Source organism: Lepisosteus platostomus, chromosome 19, assembly GCF_059453375.1.
Source record: "Lepisosteus platostomus isolate fLepPlt1 chromosome 19, fLepPlt1.hap1, whole genome shotgun sequence".
In the NCBI taxonomy this organism is placed as follows: domain Eukaryota; kingdom Metazoa; phylum Chordata; class Actinopteri; order Semionotiformes; family Lepisosteidae; genus Lepisosteus; species Lepisosteus platostomus.
Window position 1 is genome coordinate 8,845,620 of NC_142629.1, and position 13,187 is coordinate 8,858,806.

The window sequence follows — 13,187 nt, forward strand, 5'->3', positions numbered from 1 at the left end:
ATAATGAAAGTATTGTCAATAGATTGTTTTTCAATCGACTTGTGATACTTTTTGCTAAGCGACTTCAGGGGAGGGGTTAACAAAGAAGTACTTTATACTCGCTCGTTAAATGACCGATTAAGAGGGGTTTTGGGAAACGCACAAAAACGTAGCTCGTACGTTACGTACGTACATCGTAAAGTTTCTCGTTAGTCTCTAAGATTAATCGTTTTCGGGAAACTCACCCCAGATTTTAATGAACACAAGTATTTTTAATCTATAGCAGAAGTTACAGCAAATGGATTTTTAACTCATTTATTACCAGTTAAAACAGTGCCCGATTAACAAATAACTTTGACAGGCAGTCCTACAAAGTTCCCATGAAAACCTTTAGAATAATAAACCAAAATAATGACATATCGTAATAAAAGTATTCCCATTTAAAAGGGAGAACCATAACTTACAAATTATAGAGAAAATTCACAGTGTATAGATTGTAATGAGAAAAATAATCTCTCTACCAGATGTATCTTCAACCACTGTAGCAGACATTTTTCACCATCCACATCATTTCATATAACAAAACCAAGCAGTCATGTACAGTAATTTGATCTTGAGGGATGCTGTAAAGCAACCTTTGGACAGATATTATGTACTGTGATTCCTGTCAAATACATACAGCATACATACTCTTTTGGGAATGGCACTTCTTACAGATGTGGCAGATGAGCTGTACATCCCTACTTAGACACAAATGAATAATGTTAACCATACTAGAAGAAATTTGCAAAGGAAAGCATTACAGGCAGCAACAGATGTCAGACTTTAATCCAGTAATGAATGAATAAATGAATGAATAATATGACCGCTTTATTCTTCAAATGGATCTTCTGCATAATCTATATAATCTCAGCATAGTCAATGAATGCCATCTGTATTATAACAGTAGTTCATGCATTCTATTCTGTCCACCTGGTCCATGGGCTGTCCTAACAAGAGCAAGTGTATAGGAACTTTGCAGGTACAGTAGGCCCTTATGTCATTTATATTCTGTTAGAAACCATATAAAGCACATCTTGAAAGAATGATAAATCTATCACTCGGACTGGATTTCTCTTGTCTGCAGACACTATTTATTTAAATTCTGCATTTCTTTTCAGACAGTGATTAGCTTCCACTTTTTTTTAGATTTTCTTTAGAGCACACCTCCAGGCCTCCACATGGCATGCATTGTGCTGTTAGTAATTATGATGCCATCTTGCATGAATTTTTAAAATAAACCTTGTTCTCCCATACAGTGCTATAGACAAAATCCAAATAAGGCAAATGGATGCATCAGAAATACAAATTCACCATTTAATAAAAACAAATCATCATGTTATTAAGGAAAAAATAATCATCTTAAATTCAAGTAATTTAAGACCTGTAGGAGGAAAGACTTCAAAAACATACACAGGACAAGATTTTTCTCTCTAAATTTCATCTGGAAAAATTGATGAGGAAAGCATACAGATCCAGTTTCCATGTGATTTATTGTTAGACACCTAAATACATAGATCAAAATAATTGTGAGTCTCTAAGCAAACTGCACTGCAGTTATTTGTTCTCTGAAACTGGCAGCTATCATGTTAGATATGTGCTGCACAGATTTCCTTATACATTTAACCCTTACATTATACAGTTAACCGTTATGGTTAGTTACAGCTTACCGTTATACAGTACCACAATACAGCAAATGAAGAGCTGTAGCTTTTCATTTTTTTAATTAATCAAAAAAGAAATCTTTTTCCAAAGTGTTTTTAAGTTTAATTCCATTGTCTTTCTGCATAAGTTTGAGAACATATCTTACTTAATCAGGCTTTGTCAATTAGTTGCAAAACAAAATAAAAACTGGTGGAGTGTGTGACAGTATTTCTACATTTCCTTGTGGCTAACACAAGTTTAGGCTAACACCCAAGGAAATAAGAGATACTATTCAGAAGCCATTGACACAACACTTACAACAGCTGCTGAAGACAGAGGTAGTACCCAGGGATTAAAGAATGACTACTGTAGCACCCATCCATAAAGAGGTTGAGAAAACTGCAGTAACTTTTGTATCAGTATGTCTCACAGACAGAACTGCTATAAACAATTACAAGACCTAAACTGAGGATCACCTATTGCATAACCAATTTTAGATGATTTTAAACAAGTAACAACAGTAATTCAAATATATAGGGTATTTGATACTGTGCATTTAAGTTTTCACAGACTTTGGTAAAATTCCTCAGACAAGGCATTCAGGGAATTTTGAGCATTTAGATTGAATATTGATAAAACAAGGGGTATAGAGTGGTGTATATTCAAATTAGGGTGATGTAATTAGTGGGATACCACAGAGATAAGAGAACCATGTCGTAAGCAACCATTACTTAACTTTTTCTAAAAAAAAAGTTTTTTAGAAATGCCACATCCACAGAGATACTTTTACATTGCGAGCACAACTGAATTGTTCATACACTGCACTTTCCAATAATGAATATCAGTTCTGCTCTCCATCTATAGTACATAACTGCTAGAAATGCAGAAATGCTAACTCAGCATTTATTCACACCACTCAACGTTCATGAAACCATTAATATCTACATCCATCATATAGTCAGTAAAATGATTTTTTTTGTTTTGATTGTTTTATATCTTGAAATACAGTAACATGCAAATTCATTGAATTTGTAATTTATTATTTCTGAATGTGCTAAAACTGCTAATTGTGGAACTTACTATTACAATGGGACGGCATGAAGCCATGGTCATTTAACACATTACAATATATTCTGTCAGGCCTTGAAATAATGATCAATTATTTAACAGTATTGACATGACATGAATAACACAAGACTACACACAAAGAATGTATTTAACTATTTAATTAATTTAATGTGTTGTTTATTTAAAGACCATATATTTTCTCTTAAATATGGTGTCCAGGCACACAGTCTTTAGGTTCAGATGCATGAGATTAAAAGAGATATTAACATAAGCACTTTGTTAAAAAAGTTTAATCAGAAATGATTGTCATAATAACTAAAGATTCATAACAAAATTCTCAGACAATGAATAAAGAAACTTTTTTTAGCTTTACATTTCTTATAGAAAGAGCAAATGTTTCTAAGTAGGTTTTGTCAGTAGACACAAGCCCCTTAATAGATTCTTAATCTAAGAAAAGGGTTTCTTAGTGATCTCCACTGAAGAGATGTTTATGTCATTTAACACTTGTACTTTTGTTATTGTCTTCAGGTCCTCAATTCGATGCTTGTACTGCATTATCTTGGATTCATCAAGGAAGACATGGAAGTTTTCATGATCGGAATAAATTTCAATCTGTTAAAAAGATTGAGATATAATATATAGCATCACCTTCTGTAATTAAACATAATATTGAGTAACCAGCCAATGACAAACAATACATTTAATTATGTTTCCTGTTATCTAAATCAAAGACATGGAATGTTTTGGAAAACTACTGCATATTAATTGTTTAAAAAATAATGAAAATACATTTTAAAATATGAAGATAAATTGAAAGTACTTGTTAAATTTACTGTAAATATTCCATTAAAGCCTACTTGAGGAACTATGACCTCAATCACTGTTGTCATATGATTGACATGTTTCTGAAGTTATAGAGCTCATAGGAACTTTGAAATACCTGAAAGGGCTCCTCTGCCCCAAAAGGGAAGGTAGTACATCGCTCCTCTTGACCCCAGTGATTGGACACAAAAGAATTGCAAACGATGTCTGATTCCGTAAAGCGAGGGTTAAAGTGAAATGCTATTTTGTCGTCTCGTTCACAAACAAAGTTAATCTCAAATCTGAGTGAACAAATGAGAAAAGGCAATGCAGTGAGTTTCTCTCTTTGTATCTAATGCAGAAATATTAATAAAACATTAATTTTAACAATAATCAATTTATCTTTTCTAAGGATTAGGTGTTTATTATTTATTTTGATTTAGGCAGAATGGAATTTGCTAAAGAAATTAAAGCACCCAAAGACCCATGAACAAGTTTGTTTGCAAAATTTATTCATGACAATTTTAAACTAATTTACACAACATGTATTGTAGTATCTAAATGTTAATTATGCAAATTGAAAAGAATGATGGATGAATATTGTATGTAGAAAATCCCATTAGCACTATTGTGTTTTTTTTCCTTTAAAAGGTAGAAATGAATTAATCATGCTTTTCATGCAACTGCAGAAAGGTCATCCTGATTTTAACTGAGGTCCATAATATCCACAGATACCATGGTGATGGGCCAGACAAAGCAGATTATTACAGTTCCAGACATTTTGTTCATATACATTTACATACACAGTAAGAGATTTATTTATTTTGCCAAATTATACACGCATGTACAAAAAAGTCTGGATTGCACATTTTAAACTTTTAATACTTAAAATGGAAGATTTATTTATCTTGTAATAAATTTGTATACCAATGGTATTATATGCTCTGTCCATGAATCTACTTACTTAGTGGGGTGCATAAACATGGTCCAGAGGTACAAGTCTGAGGGCTACTAGAACTACTTAGCATCTATCTCCTATCCTCTGTTGTACTAGCTTCCCATTTTTAGAGTGTTCTTTAAGATTATCCAGCACATGTGTAAAGTACTGAACAATTTTAAGCGTTAATAAATCTTAAAGGTTTATTGCATGAGCATAATCCAATGCTCTTTTTTGAAAAGCACTGAGCGAGGCAGCTGTCATTGATACAATCCAAATAATTGACAGCTGAGTTACTTCCTTATTTAAATGTGTGCTCTCTTTGTGGCAGGTGTATAGAGTTACCAGGAGGGCTTGTGATACTGTGCACATGAGGTCTGTGAGACACTGCTGAAAACACTGCTGAAAGACAGCTAGAGAGAGAAAGTTCTGAAGGAACAAGTCAACAACAATCTTTTTTAAACTTTGTTTTGAAAACAAAAATTAATTACTGCAAAGACTAATGAAAGTGAAAGAGGCAGTGTGAGGCTATTCCAAAAGACCTGAAAGTTAAGAAGACAATATAAGGCTATCCCAACAGACTTGAAGGTGAAGGAGGCAGAGTGAGGTGAGGAGCGAATGGAATCCAGCATTTCTAATGCATAGCAATTAGTTTGCTTGATTCATTGAGGTTGAAGTGTACTGCAGAGGAACACAGTTTAACCAGCAAAGTCAGGACACCCAACCAACCGATCAGGTGCTCAGAAAATCAAAAAGAAAGTTAAACCCGCAGTAGTAACATCTAAGGATTTGCAGGCCTCTCATGCTGTGGCTACTGTCAGTGTAGAAAAACCAAGGATGAACAGGAGTGGTTTTCACAGGAGGGTGGCCAAGTAGAAACTTCATCTAGAATATTAGTAGGGAGCATCTTATTAATAGTAGGGAGGATCTTTGGTGTCTCAGGATCTGGACATCTTTCTATTATTGGTAGAACCATGAGTTTGGCAAATTCAGGATGAGAATATCGGGCCATCCATTTGGCATCTGAAGCTGAGCTGAAAGTGGGTAATGCAGCAAAACAATGATAAAAAACATACAGGTACAAGTAGATCTACAAAAAATTGTTAAAAAATAAATTTCACCTTTTTTTAATTTTTTAATTTAGTCTTAACCTAAACCATGTTGATATTTATTTTGTTAATTCAATAACCCAGATCTACAGTATCTTGTGTCATTGTGTTATACCTTTAATCAGGTAATCTTTTTTTCCTAATCTTTTATACAGACTTTCATGAAGATCTAGTACTGTATGTTTTATGTCTAAAATATATGAGAATACCAAACTACCTAGGGAGTTCACAAACTTTTTTGGCCCTGTGCATCTAAATATTAGCTGAATTCTACTCACTTGCTTGCCTGAAAAGGAGGATCTCCTTTCAGAATGAAGCTCCATCCTGGACATAGACCCTCAGGACAAGCAGCTTCAAACTAGAATAGCAACAGACACAAACAGCTATATGACTTGGAAGGAAGTTGACCTTTAAGAACAAACCTGCATCTATGTATAAAAAGCTGTCGCCATAAAAACATTTGTGAACTTAATGCCATATCTATGTCTTTACAAATGAAACATATATTATTAATTAACAGCAGTAAAGATTAGGACAAATACTCTTAGAGCTAAGTTTTGAATAAGTTCCCCTATTCATTTCTTGACTTTCAGTTTCCATTAAAGTGTTTTATAATTATTTTAGATTATGCTTATAAAGCTTTTAAGGGCCAAATGTTATGCCTTTCAACTACATTTGAATACATCATTGAAAATAATGGACCTTTGTTATTGTGTTCTGAAGATTATATTGGGCACAGGAAAAAAAAGGCTCAAGTGACATGATAATAATGGACTAGGGTTGTTAGAAACAAGTGCAAAAAGACAAATTTCTAATGCAAGAAATTGTATATGGCTAATAAAGTGGTCTTATCTTAAGTACAAGAGCAGAAACAGAAACAATTTATTGTAAATTGTCATCTCCTCCTGCAAAAATAATAAACTTCATTGAGAATGTTATTTCCAATGTTGATGAAATATGTAGTGTGATGCAATGTGGTTAGCATGGCTGCCTGGCAGTGCTGGGGCCCTTGGTTCAACTCTGGATCTGGGTGCTATTGGGAGTTTGTATGTTCTCCCTATGTGTGGGTTTCCTCTGGGTGCTTGTGTTTCTTCTTACATTCCAAAAACATACTGATAGGCTAATTGGCTTCGGCAAAAAACTGACCCTGGTGTGAGCATGTGTTTGTGTCTGTGTGCAAAGAACTGGGGTCCCATCCAGGGTGTATTGCACTTAATGCCTGTTATGTGCTGGTTTCCAGCTCCCTCGTAACCCTGTATGGGATGAAGTGGTTTGAAAATGGGAAAAGAGATTCAGTAACTGGGTAGCAAAGTCACAGATAACTTTGACAGTCTGATTGCAGACAGTAAATTGGACAGGGTTGGTTGATACAAAGACATTGGTGGTATCATGGTATCACTGTACCTATAATACTTTAAGGAGAACACTGGGTCTCATTAATTTAACATTAAATGACAATTACATCCTCAGAGAAATGTAACTTTGGTTAGCTTTAACAAATTTAACAAACAAGACCAAATAAATGTATTTATTGCAAACAGAAAGGTGATTTAGGCCCCAACTAGCTCTGTTGGTAGAGCATGAAACTCATAATCTCAGGGTAATGGATTCTTGTCCCATGTCAGGCGCCAGGTCCTCCATGTTAGAGGCTGGGCACAAGGCTAACAACCCTGTCCCGTAAAAAAAAAATATGTTATGGAAACAGCAGCAGGATGTTGCTGCCCTACATGCTGGAAGCCATAACGGACAAACATCGACATCCATAAATGTGATTTAGACTCCATCAGTTCTGGATCACATTAGCATACTGTATGTAATTAGTTTTAGTTTAAATACTTATTCAGCACATTGGCTGAAGCCCAGGAACATGTCAGGAGCAGTAAACATCATTTTTATAATACAAAAATAAGAATTAACATCAGTCCTCAATCACCAGCAGACTGATGCACAATGATAATTTCTCCCATTTATTATGTTTGCGGTTTCCCTCAAGAACCACAGCAGCATAACTCTACAATATCACCAGTTCTAATCGATCTTCTGAATGCTGACTATACCCTCATACTGTATGTCAGCAGGGGATATATGTTCTGAAGAAATACTTTATGCAGAAGATACTTTATGAGGAGATTTATATACATTCTCAGGGTATAATTTAAGGACCCACAAAGATTAGGGATACTAACACTCCCACCTATATATAATCACATTCCTAATTAACTGTTGAGTCATTTCTGAAAAGAAATGAAAAGAAAAAGCTCAGATTAAGAAAAAGAAAAAGTAATACAGTAAAAATAGAAGTGCAGCATAGAAAAAATAGAAAAAATATTGCAGCATAGTTCCAATGTACATTATTGTGATGAACAGCTTTTGAATTTGGGGGAAACAAATTAACGGAGGTGTGAGGAGAATAATTTACTATGATAGTATATTTCCATATAACAATTACAACTTGCTGAGCTGTTTGAAGAATGGAGCATCCAACTAGAGCTTGTTCAGTTTAATAGTTTTTTTTTACAAAATGGAGCATCTCTACACCTTCAGAGAGGCATATACAGTACAGCAACAGATTAAATGATCCAACTATGACTGTTTAATGCAGTTAATCATTTAACATCATATTTGCCTGTCTCTGGCATGATATATTCAAAATTCTTTTAAATTCACTAAAATTCCTATACTTTAACTTAAAAATCCACAGATAAAATGTGGCACACCTGTGCTGGATATTGGCTATCACCCTAAATAACTGAATGCAATGCCTGCAAAAACCTTACTGTCTTGTTTTTTAGTTGATGACATTTTATTATCACAAACCTGAACCTTTAGAACTGGGGTCTACAACACTTGATCCTGGAGAGCCACAGTCTTTCAGTTGGAGGTGCTCTTAAACGGTCAGTGAGTCAGTGAGCAAAGATATGGAAAGTATGTGGAAACTCATGCTTTTTAGTTATTGATTAGTCCAATTGTGTTATTCAGCAGACAGCAAGGATAAAAGCCAGTATAGCTTTTATCAAGTGTCTCTACAGACTCAGGGCTGCAGAGAACTTTTTATCATATATATTTATAAAGTTAGTTCTTCTTGCCCAAAAGAGTTACATTTATTAGTGCATAATAAATGAGAAAAAAATTCAGCTCATGATAAAAGAAATCCATGAAAAAGTTTTTATGGTAGTTCAAGTAGGTTGCTGTGTCAGCATGCATGGGCTCCAAAAAGGAGCAAGTAAAGAGAAGAAAAGAAACACAACATCTCAGCTGTGGAGCCTTCTTTGGGTGTGACATTTCTTTACTAGATAACCTTTCAAGCTGCTGATAATGTCATCAGATTCAAATAATGCTCCCAGTGTTATTGTTTGCATCTGGGATCCAGAAGAGGTTCACCTGATAGTGAGTGAGAGAAATCCAGGCCCATTTTGAATGTATACATTTTGTTATAACTACTTAATTTTCACTGAAAAACTGGTTTTTTTTGTTTTATTCAAATATTTTGTGCATGAAAAAGTAGCCTGTTCTTTTTTATTTTTTTCTTAATTATATCAGAATATGATGGATAGAAAATGACAAATAATGAATTTTAAGAACATGCTTGAAACTGATGACGTATGACTGCACAATTTACCTTTCCCTCCACAGAATTAAATGAGAAAATTGAATTTGGGGTGTAAATAATTAAAATATTAGTTGGGTTAATTGAAGTCATAAAAGTAATGTCCATACATCAAAATATAACCTTAATAACCTAATAGAAATTAGCCCTCATCCTCACATTGCAATAATCTAATTTGCTCAGAGGAAGGTATTTTTTTAGAAACACAACGGAATGCCCTGGTGTTCTTATTAATGGTCAATATTTCACACCTGGAGCTAAGCTAGAAACTCAAGGCACTGTAAAAAAAAAAGAAAAATCTGAAAGATATATGGAAAAATATGCAATCATTATTTATTTTATAATTGCAATAGCTAATATAACTTTTTAATATATATTTTTAATAAATTTTCAGGGCCTGCAAGCTATATCATTGCAGGTCCTGTCTTCACAATATGTAGCTTTAATTTTTATCCAAGCTACTGTAGCAGATACAAAGGCCAAGGACTACACACAACTTAAAACATATATGTTTCTTGTTTTTTTTTCCTGGATATTTCCGTCTGGTGAGTAGCATACAAAAATCTGATTGTTTACACTCAGTACCCAAGGGGTTCGTCTGAATTTAAGCCATAAAGTAGGCCTTTACATTGCTGCGATATTACAAAATGCTTGAGGGGACATCATTTCAGGCAGAAATTGACTCTGATTCTCTGTGATAATAAGTAATGCTGAACACATCTACAGTATTAATTTATTTTGTCTAGAAGATCAGTACAATCTTAAGATGAAAACTTTTCAAAATGCATGCCATAGAATGACACTACAAGACAAATAAAACAATACCTCTGATTTACATGTACCTGTGTCCTTTGTTTCCTTTTGATTTTGTTTTCTTTTTGTTCCTTTGTACCAAGTTTGGCCCACACTTCACACATTGTCCCTGACAGTATGGTAATAAGATGCTATCTGCAGGAGTCATTCTTATGTTTTATTTTAAGTTTTGTCATTTATCAAATTAATATTTCTGTTAGAATGTTTTAATTCTCTTTCTTCCTGCCTGAATGTTGTTGGGTGTAAAACAAACTTATATCCTACTTGAAAAGCTGTCACAGCTCTAAAATGTGAGATTAATCTGCTTAATAAATAGAAAGGATGGACATGGTCTGTTGATTAAATAAAAGTGTGAAATAATGTTAATATTATGGTGCAAAACACAAAAACAAAAATGAATGCACAAACGAAAAATGACACAATGCAAACAATAATGGGGGAAAAAACTAAAAAGAATGCACACATGTGTGTTCAAAATGAAAATAAGTTCTCACAACAGACATGACATCTGTTGTTAGGTGAGAGGGCAGCTGAGTGGAGTGCATGTATTGAGTAATTGATTAGATGTTTTTGTGAATTTTCTAAAATCTTTAAAAACACCACAACAGTAGGATGTTCTGTTCGTTCTGTGGAGAGCAGCTTGATAAAAACCATTAATTTTGCCCACATTACAGGAAATAAGTAGATTTCTTCTTCTTGAAAACCTAGAAGGGCCACCCAGTTTTGTTTGGGATGTGTCACTTTTGTTTGTGAACTTTTTTGTTTGTGTTGTATTTTTTGTTTGTGTACTCTTTTCTGTTTGTGCACTCTTTTATGTGTTGTCAGTTTTTGTTTGTGTGCTCATTTTTGTTTTTTTGTTTGCACTTCTGGGCCACCGTGTAGTTGAAACAAAGAGCTTAACTTTCCACTCATTTAAAAGCTGCTGTTCATCATTTAAAACCATGGCTGATCAGCAAGGAGAAAGCTTTCACAATGTAGTGAATTGAAAATACACCAAGTGTCATTGCCTGTTCACTTATAAAATTATGAAAAAACATCAATCAGCCTGACAGAATTCACAAGTGGCACTTAAACGCAATACAATAAAATTCTTATGTAAGACACTTGCTACTTTCATAATAAGCACTACACCTTTGCTAGCCTCCTGGCTTAACAGACTTATTCATCTACTTTAATTTATAATCAGTGATTTTCAGATGCAAAATGTTGTAAAAAGAAGATCAGTCATTGCCCCAGACAAAGGTGGAAAGAGACAAAAACACCCCGAGCTTACATAAATTAACATTAAATATCTTGTTATCAATAACTAGAAATGACTGGAATCTTTTCAGGACAGAAGTTTGTCATGCACTGTAAAAAAGTCTTTCACTATTGTAGAAAATCATATAACAGTCTTTTTTTTGTCGGGAAAAAAAAGGGAAAACTTGGAAGGGACAAAACAAAACAGCTAGGAATTGCTTAATATGCTTTCAGTAACTGCTTTTTATGTTTATCTTTTAATAATGATACAAAGTGAGTTGGCTGGAGAATCTGCCTAAAGAATGCTGTATTGTAAGTAACAATAGCAGCAATGATTGAAATAATTTGAGCTCAAATGTGACTCTCTGGAGATCATTATTAGGAAAAAATACTCTTTTAACATAAAAAATACTGCCAAAGAGGTGTGCCTCTGAATACAATACAATATTGTATTGAAGTCTCACAGGCACTGGTTTTTAAGGAACTGTTGATGGGAAAAACAATAGTTATTATGGAATTAATGTGAATTTCTTACCCGTAAAGTCATTTTTGTCTGCAGTCAGCAAGGGCTCCCTGATTTGGTTGTAGAATCCAGTCAGTATTGTTTTCAGCTCTATCTGAAATTTAAAGAGCAGACAATAACCACGTGACCTGCGGTCGGAAATAAGGATTGTCAACATTTTCTGACTTCACATTAGGCCAATTCATTACCGCATAGTGTATGTGAAAGCCTGAAAGTTGGCCGCGGGGCTTTGTTATTACGTTTTTTTTTGGAAGACTCTGATTAGGCAGAAACAAGACTCTTATGTTTCTTTCAAAAAGGTAAAGAGCTCATAGTTACATATGTGACTAGCGAGCTATAGATATATAATATAATATAATATAATATAATATAATATAATATAATATAATATAGACATTAGATGTTACATTGCACAAAATTAACAACATTCCTTGTTATATGATACTACTAACAAAGAAATTAAGTGGTTCAAATGATGCAAAACACTGACTAAATACTAATAGGAGGATCTTATGAAACCCTTGTTCTTAAACTAACTGCCAGTACAACAGCAGATCTAAAGTCACCCACTAAAACCTTTTCATTTTAACCCTCTTTGTAATAGGAAAAAAGTGCTTTCTAGGCTGTGTTGTCTGTATGGAATGTTATACACCACATAAAATAATTTTATGATAATATATATAAATACATACATATATATATAATATTTATATTTTTCAGTCCTATGCTTTTAAGTGTAAAGGTATCATAGAGTACAACCCACTGTATTAGAAGACCTTAGCCCTTTGAGTTTGCTGATGAGGAAACTTAATAAATAAGACATTGGAGAAATCTGTAGTTCTTAATGTATTGAAGTAAACAAACTAGGGCTGAGAATGTTACAGTTCAAAAATCTTATATTTGAAAGGTAGAAAAATGCTTACACAAAAGGCCGAATCAAAAACATGTTGACAAGTAAGTTTTTTTGTTTAGTGCACATCACATTGTTCTGAAGAATTACCTAATTTTAATCCCCTGGATTAATGATGTTGTGGTGCTGTCTGTTTGGATTTTCCACCTTGCTGAATATGTCTTTGTTTTGGAATTTCCTGTTTAAATGTAAAAATAACACAGATCAAAGTGCATTAATCTCTCAAATATTTATCTGCAGGGCATTGCAAATTCTCTGCATTTTTATAACCTTCCACAGCTGCTATTTTTTCACATATATAAACTTTTAACTGTGTAAAATGATGCTAATATTTGATTTTTATTAGTTTTATAATTACTTTATATAAACAAAGTTGAGAAACAGACTGCAAATGACGAAGTCCACTTTCAGACAGCAATTTGAAATAGTGGTTAAGGTTCTGGATCACCAAACTGGAGGTCTGACAGTGAAAGTCTGGTACTGTAGGTTCTTCTCTTTTATCACTGAGCAATGTACTC

General features: G+C 33.7%; 1 protein-coding gene across 1 annotated transcript; it reads right to left on the reverse strand.

The window, feature by feature from the left end:
* Positions 1–2,873: 2,873 nt before the first annotated feature.
* grifin (galectin-related inter-fiber protein) lies at positions 2,874–11,871 on the reverse strand. The gene is made up of 4 exons (XM_088612725.1): positions 11,772–11,871; positions 5,856–5,935; positions 3,671–3,833; positions 2,874–3,342 (listed from the first exon to the last, which is right to left on the reverse strand). Exons 1-4 carry the CDS (start codon positions 11,781–11,783, stop codon positions 3,178–3,180), a joined length of 420 nt encoding a protein of 139 aa, XP_088468851.1. The 5' UTR covers positions 11,784–11,871; the 3' UTR covers positions 2,874–3,177.
* Between the last annotated feature and the right edge of the window lie 1,316 nt (positions 11,872–13,187).

Bases quoted from the DNA above. Each gene is read 5' to 3' on its own strand.
- grifin (XM_088612725.1), bottom strand. The intron at 3,834-5,855 runs GTGAGTAGAATT...TTGTTCACTCAG, and splicing joins CCTCCTTTTCAGGCAAGCAA to ATTTGAGATTAACTTTGTTT. The intron at 3,343-3,670 runs GTATTTCAAAGT...TCTTTTTAACAG, and splicing joins GGGCAGAGGAGCCCTTTCAG to ATTGAAATTTATTCCGATCA.